The 27,666-nt window shown below is 45.6% G+C and overlaps 3 protein-coding genes across 20 annotated transcripts in view; 2 read left to right on the forward strand and 1 right to left on the reverse strand.

The window, feature by feature from the left end:
• NEK4 (NIMA related kinase 4) overlaps positions 1–8,190 on the forward strand; it is a 46,513-nt gene extending 38,323 nt beyond the window's left edge. For 6 of the 12 annotated variants that reach the window (XR_011379509.1, XM_008260796.4, XM_070050742.1 and 3 more), the window contains 2 exons: positions 272–405; positions 6,109–7,080. Coding sequence is in view for 11 of the 12 variants with exons in the window: in XM_008260796.4 (XP_008259018.1) it covers positions 272–405; positions 6,109–6,201 (227 nt within the window). In the remaining variant the exon portion in view is untranslated. Of the gene's footprint in view, positions 1–271; positions 406–542; positions 770–2,559; positions 2,743–6,108; positions 7,081–7,979 lie in introns of those variants that run through there. The other 6 variants (XM_008260793.4, XM_008260797.4, XM_008260795.4 and 3 more) reach the window with 5 other exon arrangements.
• A 2,561-nt stretch (positions 8,191–10,751) lies between these two features.
• SPCS1 (signal peptidase complex subunit 1) lies at positions 10,752–12,599 on the reverse strand. 2 transcript variants are annotated; one of them, XM_008260789.4, is made up of 5 exons: positions 12,176–12,583; positions 11,758–11,817; positions 11,556–11,642; positions 11,372–11,469; positions 10,752–11,139 (listed from the first exon to the last, which is right to left on the reverse strand). In XM_008260789.4, exons 1-5 carry the CDS (start codon positions 12,380–12,382, stop codon positions 11,136–11,138), a joined length of 456 nt encoding a protein of 151 aa, XP_008259011.1. In that variant the 5' UTR covers positions 12,383–12,583; the 3' UTR covers positions 10,752–11,135. The 2 variants fall into 2 exon arrangements, with proteins under 2 accessions (XP_008259011.1, XP_002713295.1); XM_002713249.5 differs by lacking the exon at positions 11,372–11,469 and having other exon boundaries at positions 12,176–12,599.
• Positions 12,600–12,615: 16 nt separating this feature from the next.
• GLT8D1 (glycosyltransferase 8 domain containing 1) lies at positions 12,616–27,600 on the forward strand. Of its 6 annotated transcripts, none has more exons than XM_051851582.2 (11): positions 12,774–12,887; positions 13,806–13,929; positions 18,514–18,567; positions 18,651–18,749; positions 22,803–23,013; positions 24,634–24,751; positions 25,025–25,109; positions 25,219–25,331; positions 26,521–26,687; positions 26,777–26,889; positions 27,057–27,600. In XM_051851582.2, exons 3-11 carry the CDS (start codon positions 18,552–18,554, stop codon positions 27,245–27,247), a joined length of 1,113 nt encoding a protein of 370 aa, XP_051707542.1. In that variant the 5' UTR covers positions 12,774–12,887; positions 13,806–13,929; positions 18,514–18,551; the 3' UTR covers positions 27,248–27,600. The 6 variants fall into 6 exon arrangements, with proteins under 6 accessions (XP_008259012.1, XP_051707544.1, XP_051707542.1 ...); XM_070050744.1 differs by having other exon boundaries at positions 12,881–13,037; positions 13,806–14,477; XM_070050743.1 differs by having other exon boundaries at positions 12,881–13,037.
• Positions 27,601–27,666: the final 66 nt, after the last annotated feature.

The following is a 27,666-nucleotide window of genomic DNA, read 5'->3' on the forward strand; positions in this document are numbered from 1 at the left end:
TAAATAAATAAATCTTAAAAAAAAAACTTGCTGGCTTTCCTTTGGAAAAAAAATAAGTGTTTGCAATTTTTTATAGATTTTCTTCAAGTTATTGTATCTAAAAGCTGTTAAGACATTTTTTAGGTTTAGGAGATGATGAGCTTAAGCTCATATAAATTTTTTAGTTATTACTACATTCTTGTCAAAGTGAAAACAATCTTGGCAGAACAAGATTTTTTTTGCTGTGGTAGTGAAAGTATTTTTTTTTCCTGTCTTTGTTATTGCTTTTTAGCCATCATGCCAGGTTCTGAAAAGATCAGGAGAATAGTTGAAGTCTTGAGAGCTGATGTAATCCAGGGCCTGGGGGTTCAGCTTTTGGAACAGGTGTATGATCTTTTGGAAGAGGAGGATGAGTTGGAGAGAGAGGTGAGTGTTCTGACTCTGTCAAACTGGTTATGTTATAAAATCTTTTAAACGAACTTTAGAAATGCAGTTTGTACATTATACCATACAGTTTGCTCCTTTGACGTGTATATCTCAGTGATTTTTAATTATGTCCACAGAGTTGTACAGTCATCACCACAGTCAATGTGAGAACATCCTCATCACCCCCCAAAGAAGCCCTCAATACCCCATTAATTGTCACTCCCAATTGTCCCCTCATTTCCCTACCCCTGAGTAACCATTAATATTTCTGCCTCTATGGCTTTGCCCATTCTGGACAGTTAATATAAAGGGGACCATAAAGTTTAGATAAATGGCCTTTTTTTGCGTTTTTCTCTTAATTCATCATTATTGTAGCACATATTGGCACTTCATTCTTTTATACGGCAAGCTTCCATTTTACGGGTTTTGTGTATTCCTCAGCTAATGGACATGTGGGTCGGTTCTACTGCTGTGAACACTTGTGTACAAGTTTTTGTGAGGATTCAGTTCTTTGAAGTGTATACCTACGAACAGAATTGCTAGGTCATGTAGTAACTTTATATTTAAACATTTGAGAAACTTTGGACTATTTTCCAAAGTGGCTGTAGCATTTACATTCCTATCAGCAGCATCAGAGGTTGGTATATCCTTCCCTACACTTGTTATTGTCTGGCTATTTGATTGTAGCCATTCTGTGGGTGCAAATTGGTGTTCATTCCTCTGACAACTAGTGATGATGTTCATCTTTTCATATACTTCTGGCTATTTGCATATTTTTTGTTTAATTTTAAGTCAAAATTAGAAAGATCTTCCATACGCTGGTTTATGCCCCAAATGGCTGCAATGGCCAGGGCGGGCCAAGCCAAAGCCAGGACCTAGGAGCTTCACCCAGGTCTCCTATGTGGGTGTAGGGACCCAAGCACTTGGGCCATCCTCTGCTGCTTTCCCTGGCACATTAGTAGGGAGCTGGATTGGAAGTAGAGCAGCCGGGACTTGAACCAGCGCCCATGATTTTTGCATATTTTCTTTGGAGAACTGTCTATTCACGTCTTTTGCCTATTTTCAAATTGAGTGATGTTTCTTTTAATTATTGAATTATAGGAGTTCTTTATATGTCCTAGAAATTAATCTCATCAGAAAAATGATTTGGGAGAATGTCTTTTTACTTTAACAAATTTATTTATTTATTTTAAACACATACACAGATATACACACACAAACATGCACACACACAAGAGATATTGGGAGAGACAGTGGCCAGGGCCAGGTGTGGCTGGATCCAATCCAGGAGCCAGGAACATACCCAGATCTTCTGTATAGGTGACAAGAACCCAAATATTTCAGCCATTACCACTGTCTACCAGGGTCTACAGTGACAGGAAAGTGGAGTCAGAAGCTGGAGCTGGGAACTGAATCTGGGCATTCTCATGTGGGATATGGGCTCTTTTTTTTTTTTGAAAGAGTTATGCAGAGAGAGGGAGAGAGAGGTCTTCCCTCCACTGGTTCATTCCGCAATTGACTGCAATGGCTGCAGCTGCACCAATCCGAAACCAGGATCTAGGAGTTACTTCTGGGTCTCCCACATGGGTGCAGGGGTCCAAGGACTTGGGCCATCTTCTGTTGCTTTCCCAGGCCATAGCAGAAAGCTGGATAGGAAGTAGAGCAGCTGGGTCTCGAACCGGCACCCATATGGGATGCCTGCACTGCAGGTGGCGGCTTTATCCACTGTGCCATCCTCCCCCTTTTTTTTAATGCTAGGCTAAATGCCTTCTGTAATCTCTGTCTTTTGACTGGCTATTTTAATCCATTCTGTTTTAAAGTGATTACTAATAAGGGAGGACTTATTTCTGTCATTTTACTGTTTGTTTTCTATACGCCTCGTGAAGCTTTTTTGGTCTCTTACTCCCTGCATTAGTTTTTTCTTTTATGTTTAGTTGATTTTTTTGTGGTGTAACTTTTCTTTTTTAGATTTATTTATTTATTTGAAAGGCAGTTAGAGAGAGAGGGATATCTTCCATCCTCTGGTTCACTCCCTAAATGGCCACAATGGCTGGGGCCAGGCTAAGCCAAAGCCAAGAGCCAAGAATTCCATGTGGGACTCCCATGTGGGAGGCAGGACTTAAGTACTTGGGCCATCATCTGCTGCTTTCCCAGGTGCTTTCGCAGGGAGCTGGATTAGAAGTGGAGCAGCCAGACTCACACTGGCACTTCGATATGGGACACCACTATTGTAAGTAGGAGCTCAACCCACTGTGCCATAGGCTGGCCCCAATTATTGGTGTCTTAAATGCATTGGTCTGCTTTTTTTTTTTTTTTTTTTTTTTTTTTTTTTTTTTTTTTTTTACAGACAGAATTAGACAGTGAGAGAGACAGAGAGAAAGGTCTTCCTTCCATTGGGTCACTCCCCAAATGGCCGCTACGGCCAGCGTGCTGAGGCTGGCATGCTGCGCCGATCCGAAGCCAGGAGCCAGGTGCTTCCTCCTGGTCTCCCAAAATGCATTGGTCTTCTAAATCATGTAGGAAACAAAATATGGAGTTGTAAATCAAAGTTACAATAAAACTAGCTTTTACACTAATAATTGTTTTTTTTTTACCATATTTGTCTTTTTTTTTTTTTTTTTTTTGGTTAAGATTTATTTATTTGTTTGAAAGGCAGACTTACAGAGAGGAGAGACAGATCTTCCATCCACTGGCTCATTCCTCAATTGCTGCAATGGCCAGGGGTGGGCCCAGCTGAAGCCAGGAGCCAGTAGCTTCATCTGGGTCTCCCACATGAATGCAGGGGCCCAAACATTTGGGCCATCGTCTGCTGCTTTCCCAGGTGCATTAGCAGGGAGCTGGATTGGAAGAGGAGTGGTGGGGATGTAAACTGGCCCACATTTAGCTGCTACACCACAATGCCGGCCCGTGTATTAGTCTTTTAAATCATGTGGAAAACACAAAGTGCAATTACAAACCTTTATTACATTATTATAGCTTTTATAATTTCCCATATATTTACCTTCACCAAAGGTCTTTCTTTTTTATTATCATTAATTGAAAAATTATAATTGTGTATGTTTATGTGTTACAATGTGATGTTGTGATCTGTGTATACAAAGTGAAATGATTAGGGGTGGGCATTTGACTTGGGTTAAGATACAGTTTGGGACACCTGGATCCCATGTCAGACTGCTTGGTTCCAATCCCAGCTCCTCTGCTTTCAATCCAGCTTCCTGCTAATGCAGACCCTGGGAAGCAACAGGTGATGGGCGCATGTACTTGGGTTCCTCCCACCTTCGTGGGAGATCTGGTATGAGTTCCTGGCTCCTGGCTTTGACCCTGCCTGACTGTAGCTGTTGCAGGCACTGGGGGAATGAACCAGCAGTTGAAGATCTCTGTCTCTGCCTTTCAAATAAATAAATTTTTTAAAGTGTGATTACATCAAGCTAATTAGCATAGCTGTCACATCAGATACTTTTTTGTGTGGTATACTCCTACCTCTGGTTCTAGTTCAGCTTCCTAATGATGCTCACCGTGGGAGGCAGCAGGTGATGGTGTAAGAATTTGGGTCCCTGACATCCCCATGGGAGACTTGGATAGAATTCCTGGTTCCTGGTCATCCTGGCCCAGCCCTGGCTATTGGGGGCATTTAGGGAGTGAACCAGTGGATGGAAGCTGTCTTTTGCTCTGCCTTTCAAATGAAAATAAGTGGATTTTTAAAAACTCATTTTCCTAACTGAAACTTCCTACCATTTAATCCTCATTCTCCCTACCCTCAGGACTTCTGGTAACCACTTTGTTTAGTGGCTGAAGAACGTTTTAGTGAACCTGTCTCCTTTTTCCTGTCTCTCCCTGCAGTGTGAAGCCCCTGACATTACCCCTCAGTGGGTGCAGCCTTGGGTAGGACAACAGTAACCTTGAAATTATTGTGGGCTTTGCAGGGCTGTCTCTTTCCCTGACTTCACCTAGCTGTTAAGATCCTTTAGTTTCCAATTGATTGCTTTATTGTTTTCCAGTAATGCTGGGAAATGCATTGCTCCAAAGACTGACCTGATCAGATTTGGTCTCTTTTGAAGGCATTGTTCCCAAAGTCAGAATTTTGGACTTTTTTCTGGCTGCAGGAGGACTTCTCCCACCTTGGTTTTCTCCCACAGACAAGCGTATCCTGGAGTTCAGCCTGTATTTCCAGGGGATCTACTGTCTCCCAGTTGCTTTTCACCGCTACTTCCACTGTTAGCATTCTCCTAGGTTTGAACGTCACACTCTGAACCAAATCAAGTCCACCCACTTAGAGTTTGGCATCCTGTTTTAAAACCCTGCTTCTACCCCCAGGCAAAGTCTGATTACCCCCCCCCCCCACAATGTGGTGGAAAGGAGGCTTCTTGGCACAACTCCCCTAGTGTGGCGTCTTCACTTAATGGATTAGAGCAGAGGTGACTGGGTCCCCGTTACTTTCAGGAGCACAGGATGGGGCTCCCTGTGGGTCTGGTCGTGTAGAAGAGCTCCTGATTCTTGGCTGCACTTACCTGAACCTCCATAATAGGCAGCAGGATGAGGTGTGCAAGTGTCCTGCCCCTCCCAGGAAGACAGCTTTACAGCTGGGAGCTGCCGAGCAGTCCGGAGTGGTTTGCTTCTTTCTCTCTCTCTCTTCCCTCCTTCCTTTTTTAGATGCATGTGAAATGCAGAGTGACACAGAGAAAGCTCTTCCATCCACTGGCTGACTCCCCAAATGGCTGCAACAAAGCTGGGATCCTGGGACTCCATCAGGGTTCCCACATGGGTGGCAGGAGTACAAGCACCCCCACCATTTGCACTGCTTTCCCAAGTGTGTTAGCAGGGAGCTGGATTGGGAGTGGAGCAGCTGGGACATGAATGGGCGTCGCAGGCGGCGGCTTTGCGCACCACACAGCGCTGGCCCCTTAGTAGGTTTTCTTGAGTAATTGTGTCGTTATGATGTGTGTATGCCTTTGGAGCATTTCCAGGGACAGTAAATGGTTTTTAAAAGTAATTTTCCCCAGTTTCACTGAGAAGAGTCGCGCAAAGCTGTGGAACCAATCAGGCTTATGTTTTTTGTATTTAGTAGATACCTCTTTTAATCTGTACCTCAGTCATTGTTTTTCTTGATGTTGGCATTTTTTTTAAAGGGTACAGCCATGTGTTTATAAAATCTCCCTTGGTTTTGCTTTATCCTGATGTTTTCTCATTAGACTTAGGTTATGTAGTTTTGGCATAAAAGATATTGTGGCCTATTATCATAAGGTACATCGTATGGTATCTAACATGCTGTTATTTTAGTTTCAAGCATTTCTTTCAATAGAAATACATTAAATGTCACAGTATTTTTTTGATTGCTCGTCAGTCTGAATTTTGTGTTAATTGGTTATTTTATTACTATTTTGTAAATGTATGGGACCTACCTATGCAAATGAATTTGCTGAATTTACCTCTGGGATTGATTTTGTTGTTTTGTCAGTTCTAATGTTTTATTGATTCCAGTAACCATGTATTAATGCTATTAATCTTTTGGCATGAATGTTACACATATTTTCCCTAGTTTCTCTTTAATTTCTTATGACTTCTTAATTGAGTTTTTTATGTAAACAGGTTAGTATTCTCTGATGTGGTTTCTACCTTCAATCATGTACTTAGAAAAGCCCTTCTTTTAGGATTACATATTTTCTGCTCTGTACTGATTTTCTTTTTATCTGTTTCCCCAAATAGGTACGTTTGCGGGAGCACATGGGTGAAAAGTATATTACATACAGTGTGAAAGCTCGCCAGTTAAAATTTTTTGAAGAAAATGTGAATTTTTGAGAATATTTTCTATCTGCTGCCAGAACTAAAGATCTATTTTCCAAGGTTTTTGGCTTAAAAAACATAAAAATTGTTTGGAATCCATTCACTATCCTTTCTTACTAGAAATAAATTGGACAGAACAAATACTATGAAGCTCATAAACAAAAACTGGTTTTCATATTCTGTTTATGAGGAAAAGTTACATATGGTTACCATTTACTGAGCCTTAAACCACCAACTTTGTATCTAGAACTTTATTTTTTTAGGTACTAGTTAGATTAAAAATGAGGCCATAAAATACTGGATTCGAAGTTTTATATTGTACTAAGTGGCAAAGGCAATAAGAGAAACAAATGACAGATCCAGCAAAAACATCTGCTATTGTTAATACCCCTTAGGGACTAGTATTGAAAGTTAATTCACTGTCTTGGGAATAGATTTAAAGAATATGAAGTTCTTTGTAGTACTTGAGCAACTGAGTTCCTTTATTATACACTGATGGACTTTTAATATTTTATTTTCACTTAATATTAACCTTATTTAGGGTTTACAAGAATTTAAGAGATATTTTATCTTTGTAAATTAGTATGTGTCTGCGTATTTGTTTTACTAGAGTTTTCCATCAGTGAAAGTATTTCCTAAACATGAATTCCTTTTCCCTTTAAGCAATTTGTAAGTAAAGTCTAAGTCTTTTTAGTTACATTGGACATATTTAACATTTGTCCCCTGAAGTTTTTGTCTACACCTTGAGATCTTGTTGTCTTTCCATGTTTTAAATGTGTGATTGTATAGCATATATTAGTTTAATTAAGAGGGAATGTCCACCTAGGAAGTAAATTTTTTATGGAATAAAACACATCTTGACTAATAAATTTTTACTTCTGTTTTCAACTCTAAGAATGAAAACTGTTCCAGAATTTTTTTTTTTTTTTTGAAAGATTTATTTATTTGAGAGGCAGAGTTACAGACAGCGGGAGAGGTCTTCCATCCAATGGTTCAACTGCCAGATCTGGGCCAGTCCAAAGCCAGGAGCCAGGAGCCAGGAGCTTCTTCCCAGTCTACCCCGTGGGTGCAGGGGCCCAAGCACTTGGGTCATTTTCTACTGCTTTCCCATGTCATAGCAGCGAGCTAGATTGGAAGAGCAGCTGGGACACAAACTGGCGCCCATACTGGATGCCAGCGCCACAGGTGGAGGCTTAGCCTACTATACCACAGTGCTGGCCTCCAGAATTGTTTTTAGAATTCATGTTTTACTTTCTTTGAAAATTACGGTCTCTAAAAGTTTTAGTTGTTCCTGTGTGCCACAGTACAAGCCAGGAGCTGGGGATGCAGTGGTTAATAAGACAAAATACTGCCTGTCCTTACAGTGCTCATAGCCCAAGGCCTCTTATTTTATCTTTGAAGGGCTTTTCTAGAACTAGACCTTGTAATCTAGTTCCATTGCCCAGGTCAGAGCAAAACCTTGGCAAACTGTTGGTTTTCCTGAGCTGGAGGGCATGCCTCTGGACAGTCATCAGTTTTACTGAAGTTTTCTAACGTATTGCTCTGTAGTGGTACATACTATAAAAGAATCTCCTCATAATTTCTTACCCTCAAGTAGCATATTTTTATTTTTTTAAACATTGTTTCCAGCCCAGTCTTTTGGTTATTATGTGGTTCTTTTTCCTTGAATGCTTAATCCATTTTTCATTTTCTTTGTTAGTTGTAAATCTACCTTTGATCCTGTTTCACTGACTTTGTATGACAGTCTTTAACATTCATTTTTTTCTAATGTCAGTAATTCTGATTTTTTAAAGGAATGCTTCTGGACTGTCATGGGCTTAGAAAGTTCCTTGTTACAGCTGCACTGCAGGTTGCTGCTGTGTGACCTGCACAACCTCTTCTTGGGAGTACTCTTCCCCTGTTGCTAGTACACGAGTCACAATTGCAGTGGCATCATGAGCATTCAGTAAATCTGAATTCTGTGTATGGAAAATCACTTCTCTATTAAATGTTCTTCAGAGTTTACATGTAAGATGTGATAAACAGAGTTTTGTGATGGAAATGTTATTTGAAGTGTCCAGAATGGTAGTCACTAGTCATATATGACTAGCCTTTGAATCACAGCTAGTCTGACTTAAGAACTTAATTTTTAAATACACACATTTGATTATTGGCACCATATTGGATAGCCCAGTCTCCTATTGTTCATTAAATAAATATTCAGCAGTTATAATGTGCCAGTTACTCTTACAGGTACAGGATACACAGCAGTGAGTTAAACAAGGGCCCTGTTCCCATGGAGCTCATGTTCCAGTGAGAAACACCTGTTAGGTGTATTCACTGCCATGAAAAACAGCAGGCTAAGTAGATGCAGAACGATGGGGCGCAGCACTCCTCTGTAGTGACAAGTGGGTAGAAGCCTGAATGAAAGGAGGGAGCAAGTCCCGGCTGACGGAAGATGTTTCCAGCACAAGGAACGAGCTCAACAGTTTTCCTCTCTATTGCTTATTTGATCTGCCAGATTCTGAAAGGTGTAGTACTACTTAAAGATTTATTTATTTATTTATTTTTGAAAAGCAAACTTACACAGAGGGCAGGGGGAGAAACCTGTTTCACTCCCCCAACAGTGGCAAAGGCCAAGGATAGGCCAAAGTCAGGAGTCAGGAATTCTAACAGGAATTCTAACAAGGTCTCCCATAGAGGTGGCAGGGGCTATCTTCTGTTGCTTTTCCAGGTGCATTAACAGGAAACTGGATTGGAAATGGAGCAGCCAAGACTCAAACTGGCTCTCATATGGGATGCTGGTATCACAGGCAACCGACTTAACCTGCTGCACCATACCACCGGCCCCTGTGCTCAGTTCTTGTAGACTGAACAGTCTGCTTTATACTGTACTTAGTCAGTGCATAGGAATCCCAACAGTGGCATCCTAGTGGCTACGAAATGCCTCTGCCCTATCTAATGCTTCCTGACATGAAACATTCCACTTTTTCACTGTTACTCTTTTTGCTTCTATCTGCTTATTAATAAAGCCTTTCTCCTGTCTTCAGTCTTCTGATGTCACTTTCAGAACATGAGGTAACTCAGTTTTCAACCCAACACATAACTAACAATCACATTTATTATACTTTCTGATATGCTTGGCCTTATTTCTGCCTTTTTTCCAACCTTCTTTTTAAAATCTTTCCTGAGTTGGGCCAGTTCTTGGCATCCCATATGGATGCTGGTTCGAGTCCTGGCTGCTCCACTTCCAATCCAGCTCTCTGCTAATGTGCTTGGGAAAGCAGCAAAGGATCGCCCAGGTGCTTGGGCCCCTGCACCCACATGGGAGACCCAGAAGAAGCTCCTAGCTTTGGATTGGTACAGCTCTGGCCATTTGGGGAGTGAACCAGCAGATGTTAAGGTCTCTCTTTCAAATAAGTGAACAAATTAAAAAAAAAAAAAAAAACTTTCCTGAGTTTTTCTGTTAAGGTTGTTTTTCCTTAAACTCCAATCTGGAAATCTCATGTGATGGTATTGAGATATATAGCATTACCTATAGTAATTCTCCCTTTCCCACCAGGTAACAGCACCTTGGAGCTCATTTTTCTCTTCAGGTTTCTGAAACAAAAGGAATTTATGGCTTTCTGGGCTTTCACTAGGATTGACCTCAAGCAGATTAAATGTTTTCTGCTTAATAACAACAGTCCTTATTTCACTGGTACTAAAATAATACTTTACCACAAATCCACATTAAGTAAAATTTTTCATAGGTTCTTTCCATTAAGAATATTATAGGCCAGCGCCGCGACTCGGTGGGCTGGTCCTCCGCCTTGCGGTGCCGGCACACCGGGTTCTGGTCCCAGTCGGGGCGCCGGATTCTGTCCTGGTTGCCCCTCTTCCGGTCCAGCTCTCTGCTGTGGCCTGGGAGTGCAGTGGAGAATGGCCCAAGTGCTTGGGTCCTGCACCCGCGTGGGAGACCGGGAGAGGTGCCTGGCTCCCGGCTTTGGATTGGCGCAGTGTGCCGACTGCAGCGGCCATTGGGGGTGGCCAATGGTAAAGGAAGACCTTTCTCTCTGTCTCTCTCTCTCACTGTCCACTCAAAAAAAAATAAATAAATAAAAATAAGATTATTATAGAAACTTGCAGCTGTAGAATCATGAACTTTTGTTTTCTTTAATATTTATTTATTTGAAAGGCAAAGAGAGAGAGGTGAGAGGGACATCTATCTGCTGGTTCACTCCTCAAATGGCCACAATGACTGCGGCTGGGCCAGGCTGAAGCTAGGAGTGTCCTCCAGGTCTCCCTTGTGGATGGCAGGGGCCCAGGACTTGAGCCATCTTCCACCACTTTCCCAGGCACATTAGCAGGAAGCTGCATGGTAAGTGTAGCAGCTGTGACTCGAATCAGCACCCACACAGGATGCAGTGGTGTAACCCACCGCGCAGTGCCAGCCCCAAAGCCATGAACTTCTGACCAGCTTTCATGAGGTCCTGCTTGTAGAACAACCGACAGCAGACCTGTCAGACACCGACTTGCACTGTAAGTTTTAACTGGAAACATTAAAATGACTTAATGACTCAATGAATTATAAAACTGACAAAATGTACTATCATGAGGCATTTATTATTATGTACACCTGAAACTTTTTCCATACTTGGGTTTTGTTTTTTACTTCACAGCAAGATTATGAAAAGGTCTAAAATATTTATAAATCAAACTTCAACTGGGTTAGAAATGTAAAGAGAATTAAGTCTAGACACGGTGGTGCTGTGAGAGCTTAGATGGTTTTGGCTCATGTTTTGGGTATGAAAAGCAGTATAGCTCATCTCAGGAAATAAAAGCAGGTGCTGAATCACGAAAACCCAGTCAGTTATTTTTAGCATGCCTCTTAATTTTTCTATCTCCTGGCTTCTTGTCTTCTGTGCATGAATCTTGAACAGGTAACCACTTGAGGGGATGCCGGCGATAGATTGGCCATGGAGGAAGTGTCAGCTGGGCCAGAAGAGAGAGAATCTGTTACAACGCCATGAGTCATGTATAAAACCTGGTTCCTAAATAACTCCCATGCTAACAGATTATAAATTATATTTATAAATATAATAGCAAGAAACAAATGCTTTATATTCCCACAGACGCTCTGTGTTACTGCCCAGGAAAGATAGAGTACGACAGGGACTGGCCTCAGTGTTTACACATCCAGCAAGGTGAGGGGTGAAGTGCACACCCGGAAGTCCTTGCTAGCGCTGGCCCAGGCTTGGAGTAGCTGTCACAGGACAGCTGTGGCCTCTCCTGCACTTCACGCCTCCTGATGCTCTTGGCGTTCTGCTTTTTGGAGAAACGATGACGACTGGCTCTTAGTACTAGGTCCAACCAAACCAACCCAACTCAGAAAACCACAAATTTCTTACCAAACACGAAAAAGCAAATCCAGCCATTACTATGTACACAGTCCACCCGAACTGTTCAGCCACGTACCCGTAGATAAATCCAACTATCTAGAGCCAAAGTACATTAAAACACAGTCAAGGTTGGGAGTGGATGATTAAAGAAAAAAAATGCAGTCGAGCTAGGGGCAAAGAAATAAAGATTAAATGCAGAACCAGTACTTACTGCAGAAAACAGAATAATTCCTTGAAACATCTGTTCAGCCAGCTTCTGGCCCTTGTAATCCTAGGCGGTGGAGAGCACACATGGAATGGGTCCCACGGCGGAGGAGGGACAGTTCCCGCCCTCGCCCCACAGCTTTGGTGCAAGCGACACAGTACCAGGGCTCCCCCACCCCCCATAAGGCCTGGCAAGGAATTAAACTCTGGGATTCCGGGGTGGGCGGGAAAGAGACCAAGCATCCTAAACGGAGCACGGGCGGAGATTCTCGCGCGGGGAGAGAGGGGGAACCCAGGCGGCCCAAGTCGGGGGAGAGGGTGGACAGTAACCATCCGGGCCAGGAGCCGCGCAGCCCGGGTCGCAGCCTGTCAAGGGTTTCCAAACGGCCAGGCTCGAGAGCGGGCAGCCCCGGCCGCGCTCTCACCATCTGCGTGGGCAGCGAGCTCAGATGTTCCAGCATGACTGCTCCAGAAGGCGGACGGCAGAGCGAGGGCAGCCAACACTCAGGGACCAGAGCAGGACGCCGCGCATAGCCCGCAGCGCCTACCAAGCCGGGGAGCGCGATGGCCGCGGCCCCGGAAGCGGATGTCTCCGACGGGCCGGCACAGCCCGTGGCCCCGCCCCGCGCCATCGCTAGGCGACGTGTGTTCTCAAAGTTGGCTGTGCCGCGGCGCAGCCCCCGCCAGGACTGAGGCGGAGGCCGGGTCGAGGCATCGCGAGCCCGAGAAGGGTTCGCCGTCAGGGCTGTTAGGTACCGGGAGCCCCGGCCCCGGTCAGGCAAACTGTCCCGGACAGCGCCTCCGTGGCACAACGGCCGCCGGCGCGGGCCCCGTCTCCATGGCGACAGCCTTCTCAGCGAGGACCCCGGCGGCGGGGCTGCCCCGCGGCGCCTGCTCCGCGCAAAGCTTTTGCGCCCGGAACGGCGGGCGGGCTGGGGCGTTGTGGGGCTCCGCGGCAGTCGCGGAGCCAGCGGGAGGGCGGCCTCCGGCCGGAGTGCGGGGGACGCGGGCGGCCCGGCGGCGGGCCAGGCTCCGGGGCCTGCGGCGCGGGCGCTGAGCTGGCGGGGCGGGCCGGAGCGCGGGCGGCGGTGGCGCCGCCTCCTCCTCCTCCTCCTCCTGCTTCTTCACCCGCTGCAGGTAAGGCGAGTCGCGGCGGGCTGCTGAGGGGAACTGCGCGTCGGATCCCTAGCCCGGGGTGTATCGGGGCCTGGCGGCGTCCTCGGAGCGTCGCGCCACCTTGATCATTTCTAAGCCTCAGGCGACCCTACTGAGCCTTAGAATTTAGAAGTCAGTACCCATACCCTTTCCCTTACAGAAGAAGAATCCCCTTAGATTGGAGACCCTGGTCCCCTCACCTGCGTGGAGAGCGCTCCCATCCTCCCAATATACAGCAGTGCCGGCTTCACTGGCAACCTAGGGCCTTCCCGCTAGAGACCAAGGCAAGGGTTCCCTCAGCCCCCTCGTTCGAGGCTGGTGGATGTGTGAGAAGGTTTGACCCTCCCCTGATCGTGAGCTAGGTGGGGTCTGCACGTTCGGGACCGAAGCCCTGTGGTGTGTCTGCAGCATTGTCCCCACACACTGGGATTCTAGGCACGTCGGGCGTCAGGGCGGGGGGTATGGCTGCTGCTCGCATTCGTGCACCTTGTTTGTGCCAGGCCGTGGCCAAGACTAGGCCCCGAAGCTCCGAGAGTGTCAAGGGAGACAGCCACATCACCCCACAAGTGTAGGACGGCTGGAATAGCCGTGCGGTAGGGAGGCGCTCAGGGGGCGGTGCAGCCTCGGGGTGGGTGGGGGAGGTAGGAGCCAGCCGGCCGGCCTGGGGGCGCGGGGAGGGTGCTCCCCACCCTTGTGTCTTTGCGCCCTTCTTCGTGGCAGAGACAAACTAAGATGCAGACGGCTTCGACAGACCTCAGGAGGAGCCCCGGTCTGCAGAGGGCAGATGCAGGGGTGGGGAAGAAGTTTATCCCGGCCGCTTCCCGCGTTGGGTGTCTCTTTGGTGTGTTTGGGCAGGCGTTTGTTGTGGGTATTAACAGTCGCATTCCTCTGTGTCTTCAGATGCACTGCATAGGACACGAGTTGCTGTAGGATTTTATGGTATTTGAACTAAAAAGCTAAGGGAAAACGAAATTGCCTGTTAGGTTCATTTGGGAGAGAGCTTCATTGGAATCCACGTTTTTCCGTATGTCGGAATTTGTTTTCGTAATTATTTCCAGAGATTGCATTCCCTTCCCATTCGCCAGTTTTAGGTGGGATTCAGGGATATGTCAGTAGACATTTTCCTTAGGGTCCCTGTTTCCATGGAGCTTACGTGTTGGTCGTAAGTAAATACGGTGATTTCATAACTGAGGAAGGGGAGTAGTGAAGTACCTTGATAGACAAGGTCTTTGGGGACCTCCGCCCAAGAGCCCTTTGAGTAGAGGAACAAGAGACTGGAGGAGGAGGTGAAGCTAACCGCTGTCCTCTCCAGCTGTTAGAGTGACAGGGGCAGAGCTGCGTGTTTGCGGGTGGGTTGACCCAGGTGAGAGGAGCGTCTTTTTGGCTTTTCAACAATGAACGGGAAGGTACCGGAGCACGGTGGTGTGCTGGAGGGTGTGACCCAGCAGAGGACCGAAGAGGCTGAAGATGGTACAGCCGGGAAATATGGAGAACGGACGATGGGCTAGCACCAGGGCACTCCTGCATGGCCTTTCGTGGAGGCGCTTGCTCCACGGGCACACTGCTGAGAATGTGGGTTTAAAATGCACGGAGCTAGCAATTTGAAAAAAAAAAAAAAAGCGGGGAGGGTTCTCTTTTCCCTGAGGTTTCTTTAGTGTTTCTAGGTATACTTGCCCTGGGCCTCTGTGTGTGTGTGTGTGTGTGTGTTTGTGAGTGATAGAGTGTTCAGGGAATATAAAGGTTTCTAATCTCTAAACAAAAAATATTAACTTTCATAGTGAATAAATTGAAAATCGCCAGACAAGTTGTATGCAGCTTTGTAATCTTGGAGAGGGATAGCTACTACACTAATTGCCTTACAGGGCAGTTTGGTTTGGAGAATCCCCTTTAAACAGATCAGGGAAGTTCCATTGGCAGGAATGGCACCAGGAAAGGAAATGTGGATCCAACATGCCCCGCCCTCATGGCATTTTGCATGTAGGCAGCTGGGGAAGCCTTTTGGAACAAGTGGTTTCTGCCATGCTGGTTTACTCAAGCACATCACACGCTTGCTAGAAATGTGTTTTTCTTGTGTCCAGCTAGGTTGGGTAACACAGACACATTTGTTGCTCCATTCATGTACTACTTTTTCTTAAAAATATTTATTTATTTGAAAGGTGGAGTTACAGAGAGAGAGAGAGAGAAAGGGACAGAGAGAGAGAGAGAGAGAGAGAGATCTTCCATCCTCTGGTTCACTCCCCAAATGACCACAACCGCTAGGGCTGTGCCAGGCCAGAGCCAGGAGCCAGATTCATCCGAGTCTCCTGTGGGGGTGTAGGGTCTCAAGCACTTGGGCCACCTTCTGGTGCTTTCCCAGGTGCATTAGTGGGGAGCTGGATTGGAAGTGGAGCAGCCGGGAATCAAACCATCCCTCATATGGGATGCTTGTACTTCGCAGCTGGTGGCTTCACCCACCTCATGCCATGACACCGGCCCCCACATACTACTTTTAAGTAACTGGACTGGAAGTTGATGAGCTAAAACATTGTCTCTCATTAACCAGCTGGGATTTTTTTCTAGTGAGAGTGTTTCTTTGGTCTTACTACTTTTTTTTTTTTTTTTTAAGATTTATTTATTTATTTGAAAGGCAGACTTAAAGAGAAGCAGAAGCCGGCGCCGTGGCTCAATAGGCTAATCCTCCACCTTGCGGCGCCGGCACACCGGGTTCTAGTCCCGGTCGGGGCGCCGGATTCTGTCCCGGTTGCCCCTCTTCCAGGCCAGCTCTCTGCTATGGCCAGGGAGTGCAGTGGAGGATGGCCCAGGTGCTTGGGCCCTGCACCCCATGGGAGACCAGGAAAAGCACCTGGCTCCTGGCTCCTGCCATCGGATCAGCACGGTGCGCCGGCTGCAGCGGCGGCCATTGGAGGGTGAACCAACGGCAAAAGGAAGACCTTCCTCTCTCTGTCTCTCTCTCTCACTGTCCACTCTGCCTGTCAAAAAAAAAAAAAAAAAAAAAAAAAAAAAAAGAGAGAAGCAGAGGCAGAGAGAGAGAGAGATCTTCCATCCGCCAGCTCTTTCCCTAGATGGCTACAACGGCTGGAGCTGGGCCGATCTGAAGCCAGGAGCTTCTTCCGAGTCTCCCATGCCGGTGCAGGGGCCTAAGGACTTGGCCATCTTCCACTGCTTTTCCAGGCCAGAGCAGAGAGCTGGATTGGAAGTGGAGCAGCTGGGACTTGAACTGGCGGCCATATGAGATGCCAGCACTTCAGGCAGTGGCATTACCTGCTAAGCCACAGCGCCTGGCCCTGGTCTTAGTATTTTTAAGTAACTATTACTGGAAGTTGATGAGCTAGTGTTGTCCCTCATTTACTACCTGGGATTTTTTTTTGTTGAGATTATTTCTTTCGTCTTGGAAGGTGGCTTAGAGCAGACAGATGTTACACTTTGAGCAGTTCCCAGTCTGGCAGCTTCTATAGGTAGCACTCTGCCTGCCATGTGATAGAGGTGTATGGCTCAGGGTAAATAGGGTGTGGATTCTCTAGAGAAGAAGTTCATTGGTACATAGTGCTTTGAGAAAAAAATGTGTGTGTGTCCTGGATTGTTCTTTGGGAGTATGAATTATTTCCCCAATATTTGTAATCTGGCCTCTGACTGCTTATTTTATAAACAGCTCAATATATTCTCTGTCAAAAACCTTGAGAAATCAAGTGCCTGGTAGGCACCCCATTTAGCCGAGGTTAAGCGACCGCCTGCATTGCTGGCATCCCATATGAGCGCTGGTCCTTGTCTCATTTCCCATCTAGCTCCCTGCTAGCTGTTCCATTTCCTGTCTAGCTCCCTGCTAACATGCCTGGGAAAGCAACAGAAGATGGCCCAAGTGTTTGGGTCCCGACCACTCACAGGAGATTCAGATGGAGTGCCAGTGTCCTAGCTTCATCTGGCCCAGTCCCAGCTATTGTGGCCATTTGGGGAATGAATCAGCGGATGGAAGATAGCTCTCTCTCTCTAACTTTGCCTTTCAAGTAAATAAATATAGATAGATAGATAGATTGATCTGTCTTTAAGAATGGAAGTGCTTTGTGATATTAAAAGCCTTATGTAAATTTTTTTGTTGTTTTTGTAAACATTAAGTACTACCATGGATGGAGATAAAGTAAAAAAGGTTTAACAGTCTCAGATGTGAAATCACAATGTTTTGGTTGTGTAATCTATCTTTAAGAAAATATTACCCAGAGATTGTTGTAGAAATATTATTGTTTAGTAACTACCTTCACCTCCATTCTTTTTTCTAATGAATTATTTGTTTTGAAAAGCAAAGATGGACTGGCACAGTAGGTTAATCCCATATGGGTGCTGGTTCGAGTCCCAGATGCTCCTTCCAATCCAGCTCTCTGCTATGGCCTGGGAAAGGAGTAGAAGATGGCCCAACTCCTTGGGCCCCTGCACCCATGTGGGAGACCTGGAAGAAGCTCCTGGCTCCTGGCTTCAGATGTGTCCAGCTCCGGACATTGTAGCCATTTGGGGAGTGACCCAGTGGATGGAAGAACTCTCTCTCTGTCTCTCCCTCTCAAATAACTGTAACTCTACTTCTCAAATAAATATAAATTAAAAAAAAAAAAAGTGAAGGTGTCAGATGAGACCAGAGTGAAAGTATTAGACGCCTCTTTCTTAGGAAATGTATAATTAACCATCAGAGATGAAGCCTTGGGAAGAAGCTCTTTTTTTAGCTGATTTAAAATTTTGAGAATAGCACTTTTTTTAAAAAAAGATTTATTCATTTATTTGAAAGAGTTACACAGGGAGAGAAGGAGAGGCAGAGAAAGAGAGAGGTCTTCCATCCATTGGTTCAATCCCCAGTTGGCTGCAATGGCTGGAGCTGTGCCCCATCTGAAACCAGGAGCCAGGAGTTTCTTCCAGATCTCTCATGTGGTTGCAGGGGCCTGAGCACTTGGGCCATCTAATACTGCTTTCTGAGGCCATAGCGGAGAGCTGGATCAGAAGTGGACCCGCTGGGACTTGAACTGGCGTCCATATGGGATTCTGGCACTGCAGGCGGTGTCTTAATCCACTATGCCACAGTGCTGGCCTCAGGAGAATAGCACTTTTGGTAATAAGATGGGATTTTGTGTATTATTTCGTTGTTTTGTTGGGTGAATTTGCAAGTGCTATTTATTCTGAGGATGCTCAGGTTAAAGGTGACCAGGATATAACTCCAGGCAGGGAATTTTGTGCCACGGATGAAGCTAAGATCTCAGGTTGCTTTGTCATAGGCAGTTGAGTCCACGTCTAATTTAGGAAGTTAAAGCAGAAAATCATTCTGAAGTGTTTCTGTGGTAGTGGTACTCCACATGTGCCTCTTGGTGCATTTATTTATTTATTTATTTATTTTGCTTTTCATTTAGTGGCATATAATATAGAAGCCTAAGGCTATGTATTTCTCCCTAGTTATTTGGAAGTATTTCAGTATGACTATACAACTTTTCAGTCCCAAATTGGGTTCTTGAAAACTGCTAATTCAAAATGGGTTTCTGGCGGAATAGCCCATATACCTCTTGTTTCTACGTGTTTAGGCATTTCAATGGCTGTTCTCATACATTGACTGACTCTGGGGCTTGTTTTTGTTTTGTAGGGTTGATAACAAATATTTATGTAAGACAGAGGAAAAAGATGACAATCCGTAAAGGTATGCTGTCTCTACGAGTCACGTTGTTGTCCTGCGAGGTCAAAGGCAAAGATATGTAATGCAGATTTCCCCATCTGTTTCAGTCAACATCGTCATCTTGGTCCTGGCTATTGTCCTCTTCTTACTGGTGCTGCACCATAACTTCCTCAGCCTGAACAGTTTGCTAAGGAATGAGGTTTCAGGTATGGGAATCCTTACTGGTGCCTTGGAGTGAGTTGAGTTCCCTTGTCCTAAGTCACATGACAATGTTGAAGGAATAGAAAGCTTGCTTGTTGTCTTAGCCTTTGAAAAGCTGCAAGGCTCTGGGAGGAGGCCGGTGGTACTCACTGTGCCCCTGCAGGCCTCCTGCTTTTCTTCTCCCTGTGTGGCAGTCAGCTGCCAGGGTTTGATCTGACAGCGCGTTCCTTATCACCAGCTCAGGTCTTGGAGCCTCTGTGGGCGCCATCTGCTCGCATTCATCAAGGCAGGGCTTCCGAAGCTGGGACCAGACAGCATCCCTGGTGCTTGATGCCTGTTCAGCCTGGTTATTTTAACTGTGCAACTTATCAGTGCCACTGTAGTAGTAAAACAAAATCGTAAAGGCTTGTCAGCTGATTAAAAAATTTGCTTTACTGCATAATCACATTGCACATTTTATCTTAAGTTAGTTGTTTAAAAGTGCTCTGTCTAGGCCGGCGCCATGGCTCACTAGGCTAATCCGCCTTGCGGCGCCAGCACACCGGGTTCTAGTCCCGGTCGGGGCGCCGGATTCTGTCCCGGTTGCCCCTCTTCCAGGCCAGCTCTCTGCTGTGGCCCGGGAGTGCAGTGGAGGATGGCCCAGCGCTTGGGCCCTGCACCCCATGGGAGACCAGGAGAAACACCTGGCTCCTGCCATTGGATCAGCGCGGTGCGCTGGCCACAACGTGCTGGCCGCGGCGGCCATTGGAGGGTGAACCAACGGCAAAGGAAGACCTTTCTCTCTGTCTCTCTCTCTCACTGTCCACTCTGCCTGTCAAAAAATAAAAAAAAAAAAATTAAAAAAAAAGAAGAAAAAAAAAGTGCTCTGTCTAGTTTTAAGGGATGTTTGAAGCTTCAGGGTGTTTGTCAAAAATCATTTTGGATTGGGGTAGGCTCTGTGGCACCATGGGTTAAGGTGCTGTTTGCAACACCTGCATCCCATACCAGATGGGAGTGCCTGTTCCAGTCCTCACTGCTTTGCTTCCTGTCCAATTGCCCGTTAATGTGCCTTAGAAGGCAGTAGAAGATGGCCCAAATACGTGGAAGACCAGGTGGAGGTCCTGGTTCTTGGCTGTGGCCTGGTTCTACCCTGGCCATTGTGGCCATTTAGGGAATGAACCAGGAAATGGAGCTCTCTCCCTCTCTATAGCTCTGCCTTTCAAATCAATAAATCTTTTTAAAAATCATTTGGATTGTCACCTACTGTAGTTGACCAAAACAGGGAAAGACTAATTAGCTTTTCCGTTTAATTGAATTCTGTGGTAGCATGTTATTAACAACATGCATGTGTGTGTGTGTGTATGTGTGTGTGTGTACATATATATATATAATGTTTATAAAGTAATACATGCTGCTGAGAAATCTTATAAAAATGAAAATAGTATTGAGACTGCAGGAGGACAGTTTATTCACTGTTTTGTCTCCCATGCCTGTGGCTGATGGCTGATACATAGATGTTCAATAAGTATTAGTTAAATGAATATTTTCATTGTTTAGACATAATGGTTATTAAATAAGTTTGCTTTAGTGCCTTCCCATCTTCTTTCTTAATATTTTTTTATTTATTTATTTATTTTTGACAGGCAGAGTGGACAGTGAGAGAGAGAGACAGAGAGAAAGGTCTTCCTTTGCCGTTGGTTCACCCTCCAATGGCCGCCGCGGCCGGCGTGCTGCGATGCCAGGAGCCAGGAGCCAGGTGCTTTTTCCTGGTCTCCCATGTGGGTGCAGGGCCCAAGCACTTGGGCCATCCTCCACTGCACTCCCTGGCCACAGCAGAGGGCTGGCTTGGAAGAGGGGCAACCGGGACAGAATCCGGCGCCCCGACCGGGACTAGAACCCAGTGTGCCGGCGCCGCTAGGCGGAGGATTAGCCTAGTGAGCCGCAGCTTTCTTAATATTTTTATTTAGTTGCAGTTACACTGTATATACAACTGTAATGTGACATGCTTCTCCATGTGATTAAGCATGCTCCTATGGTAGTGGAAATCCTTCATGTAAACTTTTTTTTAAATATTGATTGATTTGAAAGGCAGAGAGACAGAGGGAGGGAGAGACAGCGAGAGAGATCTTCCATTTGCTGATTCAGTACCCAAATAACTGAAATGCTCAGGGTTGGACCAGGCCGCAGCTAGGAGCAGGGGTCCCAATATTTGGACCATCATTTGTTGCCTTCCCTGGTACATCTGCAGGAAGCTGGATCAGAAGCAGAGTGGCCAGGACTCAACCTGGCATTCCGGTGTGCGATTCTGGCACCACCAGTGGCAGCGTACTCCACCGCAGAATAGTCCCGGCCCCCTTGATGTAAACTTTTAATACACAGAGTCACTTGTTTTCACAGGAAAACATCTTTTGGTACAGTGGCTCTCAGACTTTGATGGTGATCCCACAATAAGAAATGCATTACGTGTGGCACATACATATATATGTTTACTAGTTTACTGTCTTAGCCTCCATGATGGTGGAGATTTGACTGTTTTACTCGTGGCTGTAACTCCAGTGCCCACATAGTAGGCACTCAGTGTTGAATGAATGAATGTATGAGCAGTCAGCACTAGGTTTGCAGGGGGATTGGTGCCAGGGTCTCCCATGGGTACTAAAATCTGCACATGCTCAAGCCACTTATGTAATTTTTGCCGTTGGTTCACCCTCCAATGGCCGCCACGGCTGGCGCGCTGCGGCCGGCGCATTGCGCTGATCCAAAGGCAGGAGCCAAGTGCTTCTCCTGGTCTCCCATGGGGTGCAGGGCCCAAGGACTTGGGCCATCCTCCACTGCACTCCCGGGCCACAGCAGAGAGCTGGCCTGGAAGAGGGGCAACCGGGCACTTATGTAATTTTGCATATAACAGACGCATATCCTGTTTACATCACTCTAGGCTACTTGATAGAATGTAAATTCTGTGTAAATAGTCGTTGTACTCTATTGTTTGGGGAATAATGAAAAGGGAAACAAGGTTCTATGTGCTCATTTTTTAAAAAGTACTCATTTTAGTTTTTTGAAAAGCAGAGAGAGAGAGAGATATCTTTCATCTGCTGGTTCATTTCCCAAACACCTGCAACAGCCAGCGCTGGAACTGAGCACACTCAGGGTATTCATATGCAGAACCCGGACACAGACGGGCCCACCATATTAGAAGAGGCGGAAAAGGTTCATGGGGCAGATGTTGTGGCACAGCATGTAAAGCTGCTGCTTAGATGCCCACATCCCACACAGGAGTGCTGGTTCAAGTCCTGAGTCCTCAGCTTCCAATGCAGCATCTTGCTAATGCATTTTGGGAGGCAGCAGAAGATGGCTCAAGTACTTGGGCTCCTGCCATCCATGTGGAAGAACTAGATGGAGTTCTGGGCTCTCATCTTCGGCCTGGCCCAGCCAGGCATTTGGGCAGTGAACCAGTGGATGGAAGATCTCTCCCTTCTATCACTCTGTCAAGTAGATGAAAATAAAAATAGACATTTTTAAGGGAAGGTTTACTGAGCAATACTAGCAGGTATTGTGTACAATGCATTTTTTGTAATTCAAATTTGTGTTCCAATCCAGAAACTTTTTGTATTCAAATTCTGATTTATTTCTAGGTTTTTCCCAGTTTCTAGGTTTTCACAGATAGAGCTTGTGATTTTGATTGCTTTTTAGGTTTTGTCCTTAGGAGAAGCACCAAGGAGAATGATTGTCAAAGGCCACATACCTATTTAAGGCTTTTGATACAAATTATCACAATACATTCTGCAAAGTTTATGTTACCTGGGCTGGTACATACATTCTAGAAAGGTTCTGTTACCTGGGCCGGCGCTGAGGGGCAGCAGGTTAAGCCAAAGCCTGCAGTGCAGGCATCCCATATGGGCACATGTTCAAGTCTCAGCTGCTCCACTTCCAATCCAGGTCCCTAGGATGCTGGCATTGCCAGCTGTAGTTTAACCTGCTGTGCCACATTGCCAGCCCTTCCAATCATTTTTTTAAAAAGTAATTAAAAGGCTCATGAGATTGTGTTTGTTTTTCAGTGCCTTCTTTGTGTGTATACTTTTCAGATTCAGGGATTCTGGGACTTCAACCCATAGACTTTGTTCCAAATGCTCCCCGAAGTGATGGAGACGAGAGAGAAGAGATTCCCGTGGTCATTGCTGCATCTGAAGACAGGCTTGGAGGGGCCATTGCAGCCATAAATAGCATTCAGCAGAACACTCGCTCCAATGTGATTTTCTACATTGTTACGCTCAATAACACAGCAGATCATCTTCGGTGAGCTCTATTTGCCTCTGATTTTGCTTCCAGGGTACGGTTTTAAGCAGGCCAGCTACTAGTCCAGGAACTATTTTTATACATGTAAATGTGTATGTATAGTGCCATATAAATACATGCACACACCTGGAAGTGGGGGTCTCCAAAAAGTTCATGGAGAGGTGGGTGTGTGGCCTGGCAGTTAAGAACCTAGGTAGGATGCACACATCCCCATATTGGAGTGCCTGGGTTTGATTCCTGGCTTCAGTTTCTGAGTCCAGCTTCCTGCCAGTGCAGACCCTGGGAGGCAGCAGTGATAGCTTAAGTGGTTGGCCATGCCACTCATGTGAGAGACCTGGAAGGACCGCCCGACTTCTCCAGCCATTGCAGACAAGTCAACCGGAGAGCTTGTTCTTTGCCACTCAAAAAAATGCTCATGGAAAATGGCACAGTATCTTTTTTTCTTTTTTAAGATTTTTATTTATTTGAAAGTTACACAAAGATGAAGCAGAGAGAGAGAGATCTTCCATTCACTGGTTCAGTCCCCAGTTGGCCGCAGTGGAGCTGTGCCGATCCAAAGCCGGGAGCCAGGAGCTTCTTCTGTGTTTCCCATGGGAGTGCAGGGGCCCAGGGACTTGGGCTATCTTCCATTTCTTTCCCAGGCCATAGCAGAGAGCTGGATTGGAAGTAGAGCAGCAGGGACTCGAACTACAGGTTGCAGCTTTGCCTGCTATGCCATAGCACCAGCCCCGGCACAGTAACTTTTAATTTTACTTCACCATGAACTTTTTTTTAAAAAAGATTTATTTATTTGAAAGAGTTACAGAGAGGGGAGAGAGACACAGAGAGGTCTTCCATCCACTGGTTCACTGCCCAAATGGCTGCAATGGCTGGAGTTGAGCTGATCCGAAGCCAAGAGCCAGAAACTTCTTACAGGTCTCCCACATGGATGCAGGGTGAAAGTATCTAACTTAGAGTTATTGTGTCAAATAAATAAAAAAAAATACATAAAACACCTATCAAAGTAATCACGCAGTAATGGTCTTGTTTTAATTGTGATGAATAGATCTGATGGATACTTCATCTATGTTTTGGTAATGAATTAAGACTTAAAGTTTATTCTAGTTTATTCTAAGAAAAACAGCTTGTCTAACAGATTACCAGTTGTGAAAGTTTTAAAACATTCTGTTCTTATGGCTTTCTCCATGGTTCATATTTATAGAAGTTACTATGATTTTCTAATGATTCTGAAACTCAGAACCTGTCCAGAATAGAAAGATACACATTGAATTAGACATTGGGTGTCTACAGACTTAGGTGGATGGATCAGAGCAATCTGCAGATAACAGATTAGCCTTTACTACTGTATTTTGACTCATTTTCTTCACCAGTGTATTTGGAGGGTGAATCGAGTGGCCCATGTGGAGATGAATGTTCTCATTTTTTCTAGTTGTAGTGTTGGAAGAGCATTAGCATAGAATCTTGTTCAGGAAGGAACCCTGACTGAGAAGAGCTTGAAGATGATTTGATCCCCAGGGCTTCTGTTGTATTACTTTATGCCCTCATTAGGAAGGCACAAAGATATGGCTATGGCCTGGAGGCATGATTATGTAAAACTGTATGGTACTTTTTCTTCATCAGGTCCTGGCTCAACAGTGGTTCCTTGAAAAACATCAGGTACAAAATTGTGAATTTCGACACTGCACTCTTGGAAGGGAAAGTAAAGGAGGATCCTGGCCAGGGGGAATCCATGAAACCCGTGAGTCCCAGGGATCCTAGTTTGTACTTGGGAGTATTAGGAAATATAAGGAATGCCTAGGTAACTGTGGGTACAATGCAAATCGTCTCCTGGGGCCAAGCCTGGGATATTTTAGAAGTCCTTTGGCTGCCTTTTTCCAATTTTAGTGTATGTGCTGCCAAAGCAAGCACTGGCTACCTTTTTCAAGGGCACTGAGGGCATTCTACGAGTTTCTGTGTAAATAAGAGCACAGCCATTGCCATATTCTATGCTGGTGCTTCTTTCCTTTTCCAGTTAACCTTTGCAAGGTTCTACTTGCCAATTCTGGTTCCCAGTGCAAAGAAGGCCATTTATATGGATGATGATGTAATTGTGCAAGGTACCAAAGAATATTATTACTATGCATGCTATTCTTTGCCCAGATTGTGGGCTGTAGTGGTTGTCTTAGTCTTATGGAAATGGTAATTTTTAATACTTGTGTATCTCAGGTGATATTCTTGCCCTTTACAATACACCACTGAAGCCAGGGCATGCAGCTGCATTTTCAGAAGACTGTGATTCAACGTCTGCTAAAGTTGTCATCCGTGGAGCAGGGAATCAGGTACATCACTTAGGAGACACCCTACAATACAGTTCAATGGGAAGTGGCAAATCCACAGTAACTTTTATTTTTAAAGATTTATTTATTTGAAAGCTATAGTTAGAGTCTTCCATCTGATGGTTCAGTCCCCAATTGGCCCCAACAGCCGGAGCTGTGCCGATCTGAGGCCAGGAGCCAGGACCTTCCTCCAGGTCTCCCACTTGGGTGCAGGGGCCCAAAGATTTGGGCCACTTTCTGCTGCTTTGCCAGGCCACAGCAGAGAGCTGGACCGGAAGTGGAGTAGCCGCCCATATGGGATGCCGGCGCTTTGGCACTGGTCCCCACAAACTTTTTATTGTTGCACCTTACATTCACCAGTTATTCCATACCAAAACTCATGTCTGCTTTCCTATAGATATTTGTGAACTTGGTAACCTTATTCTCAAACATCTGGTCTCCTATCTCCAAATCCAGGTGTTTTCTCTGGATCACCTACCTCTTTTATTTGACAGTGGTCTGAGAAGCCATAGTTTAACAGGCAGCTTTGTTTTTAAGTTTGTAATTTATTTGAAAGGCAGAGGCCGGGCGCCGTGGCTCAATAGGCTAATCCTCCGCCTTGTGGTGCCGGCACACCGGGTTCTAGTCCTGGTCGGGGCGCTGGATTCTGTCCCAGTTGTCCCTCTTCCAGGCCAGCTCTCTGCTGTGGCCCGGGAGTGCAGTGGAGGATGGCCCAAGTGCTTGGGCCCTGCACCCCATGGGAGACCAGGAGAAGCACCTGGCTCCTGCCATCGGATCAGCGCGGTGCGCCGGCCACGGCAGCCATTGGAGGGTGAACCAACGGCAAAGGAAGACCTTTCTCTCTGTCTCTCTCACTGTCCACTCTGCCTGTCAAAAATTAAAATAAATAAATAAATGAAAGGCAGAGATATTGTCAATCTGTTGGTTCAATTCCCAGATGCTCCAGTGTCTAGGGTTCGATGCAGGAGCCAGGAATTCCATCCAGGTCTCCCACATGGGTGGCTTCTGCCTCCCAGGGTGTGCATCAGTAGGAAGCTGAATCAGGAGTGGAGCCAGGAACCAAACTCAGTCACCCCAACATGGAATGTGTGCATCCTAGCAGCACGTTAACTACTGGGCCAGATGCTCACTCTGGCTTTTTTCCTTACTGGATATCAAGCAGTAAACATACTCATCCCATCTGCATTTTCAGTACAACTACATTGGCTATCTTGACTATAAAAAGGAAAGAATTCGTAAGTTATCCATGAAAGCCAGCACCTGCTCATTTAACCCTGGAGTTTTTGTTGCAAACATGACAGAATGGAAGCGACAAAACATAACTAGCCAGCTGGAGAAATGGATGAGACTCAATGCAGAGTAAGTAGATAAGAGACACTTACCTGAACTCCTGTCTGTCAGTCCTGGGAGGAATTAGCACGGCACTGATGTTTATCTGTCCCACCCAGAGAGGGACTGTACAGCAGAACATTGGCTGGCAGCATCACGACACCGCCTCTGCTCATCGTGTTTTATCAACAGCACTCCACTATCGACCCTATGTGGAATGTCCGCCACCTTGGTAAGCAGAATTAACCAACAGCCTGAGCCAATAAGGAGCTGGTATCTAGAGAACTATTCTCAGGGATGGGAGTATATCTGTTTTTTAAAGTTTTCTACAATTTGGTGTGGCACTGTCTTGTGTCTGACTGTTGCCATCACCTGGTTCTTTTTCTCTCAATTGTTAAGGTTCCAGTGCTGGAAAACGATATTCACCCCAGTTTATAAAGGCTGCCAAGTTACTCCACTGGAATGGACACTTTAAGCCGTGGGGAAGAACCGCTTCATACACTGATGTTTGGGAAAAATGGTATGTTCCAGATCCAACAGGCAAATTCAGCTTAATCCGAAGACATATGGAGATCTCAAACATAAAGTAAAAAAAATTTAAACTATAAGAATCTCTCAGGAAATCCCCGAAGACCATATGTACGTGTGGGAAGTTAACAGTTGCTAGGCTTCAGTGCATATCTGTAGCGACTGGTAAGAGACGGCTCAGTTGGGCAACATATTGGCCTGTCTGGCAGTCAGCTTGTTCCAGACAGACTGTAAATATGGTTCTTTCTGCCTTACCAAGTGTTTTCTTACTACAGTGCTGACTGACCAGAAGAATGGACTGATAAAGCTGATAGAATTATTTTTGCCAGCTGGTACAGCTGGTTCTGAACTGCTGCTTGGTTTTAATTTTGTAACCTGTGGCCTCATCTGTAAATAAAATTTGTTTTTCACTTGATAGACCAGGTAACTCTTTGTAACCACTCACTGAATTAGGTGAGTTGAGACTTCATAGAAGGTGGAC

The sequence above is a fragment of the Oryctolagus cuniculus genome, chromosome 10 (genome assembly GCF_964237555.1).
Source record: "Oryctolagus cuniculus chromosome 10, mOryCun1.1, whole genome shotgun sequence".
In the NCBI taxonomy this organism is placed as follows: domain Eukaryota; kingdom Metazoa; phylum Chordata; class Mammalia; order Lagomorpha; family Leporidae; genus Oryctolagus; species Oryctolagus cuniculus.

Coding starts and splice junctions, on each gene's coding strand:
- GLT8D1 (XM_008260790.4), top strand. Junction 25,110..25,218: donor TGATGATGTAATTGTGCAAG/GTACCAAAGAAT, acceptor TGTGTATCTCAG/GTGATATTCTTGCCCTTTAC. Junction 26,890..27,056: donor GTGGAATGTCCGCCACCTTG/GTAAGCAGAATT, acceptor TCAATTGTTAAG/GTTCCAGTGCTGGAAAACGA.
- SPCS1 (XM_002713249.5), bottom strand. CDS start 12,382: ATGGCGCGGGGCGGGGCCACGGGCTGTGCCGGCCCGTCGGAGACATCC. Junction 11,643..11,757: donor GAATTATTCTGTTTTCTGCA/GTAAGTACTGGT, acceptor CTTTGGCTCTAG/ATAGTTGGATTTATCTACGG. Junction 11,140..11,555: donor GATTTGCTTTTTCGTGTTTG/GTAAGAAATTTG, acceptor CTTCTGGCCCAG/CTGACACTTCCTCCATGGCC.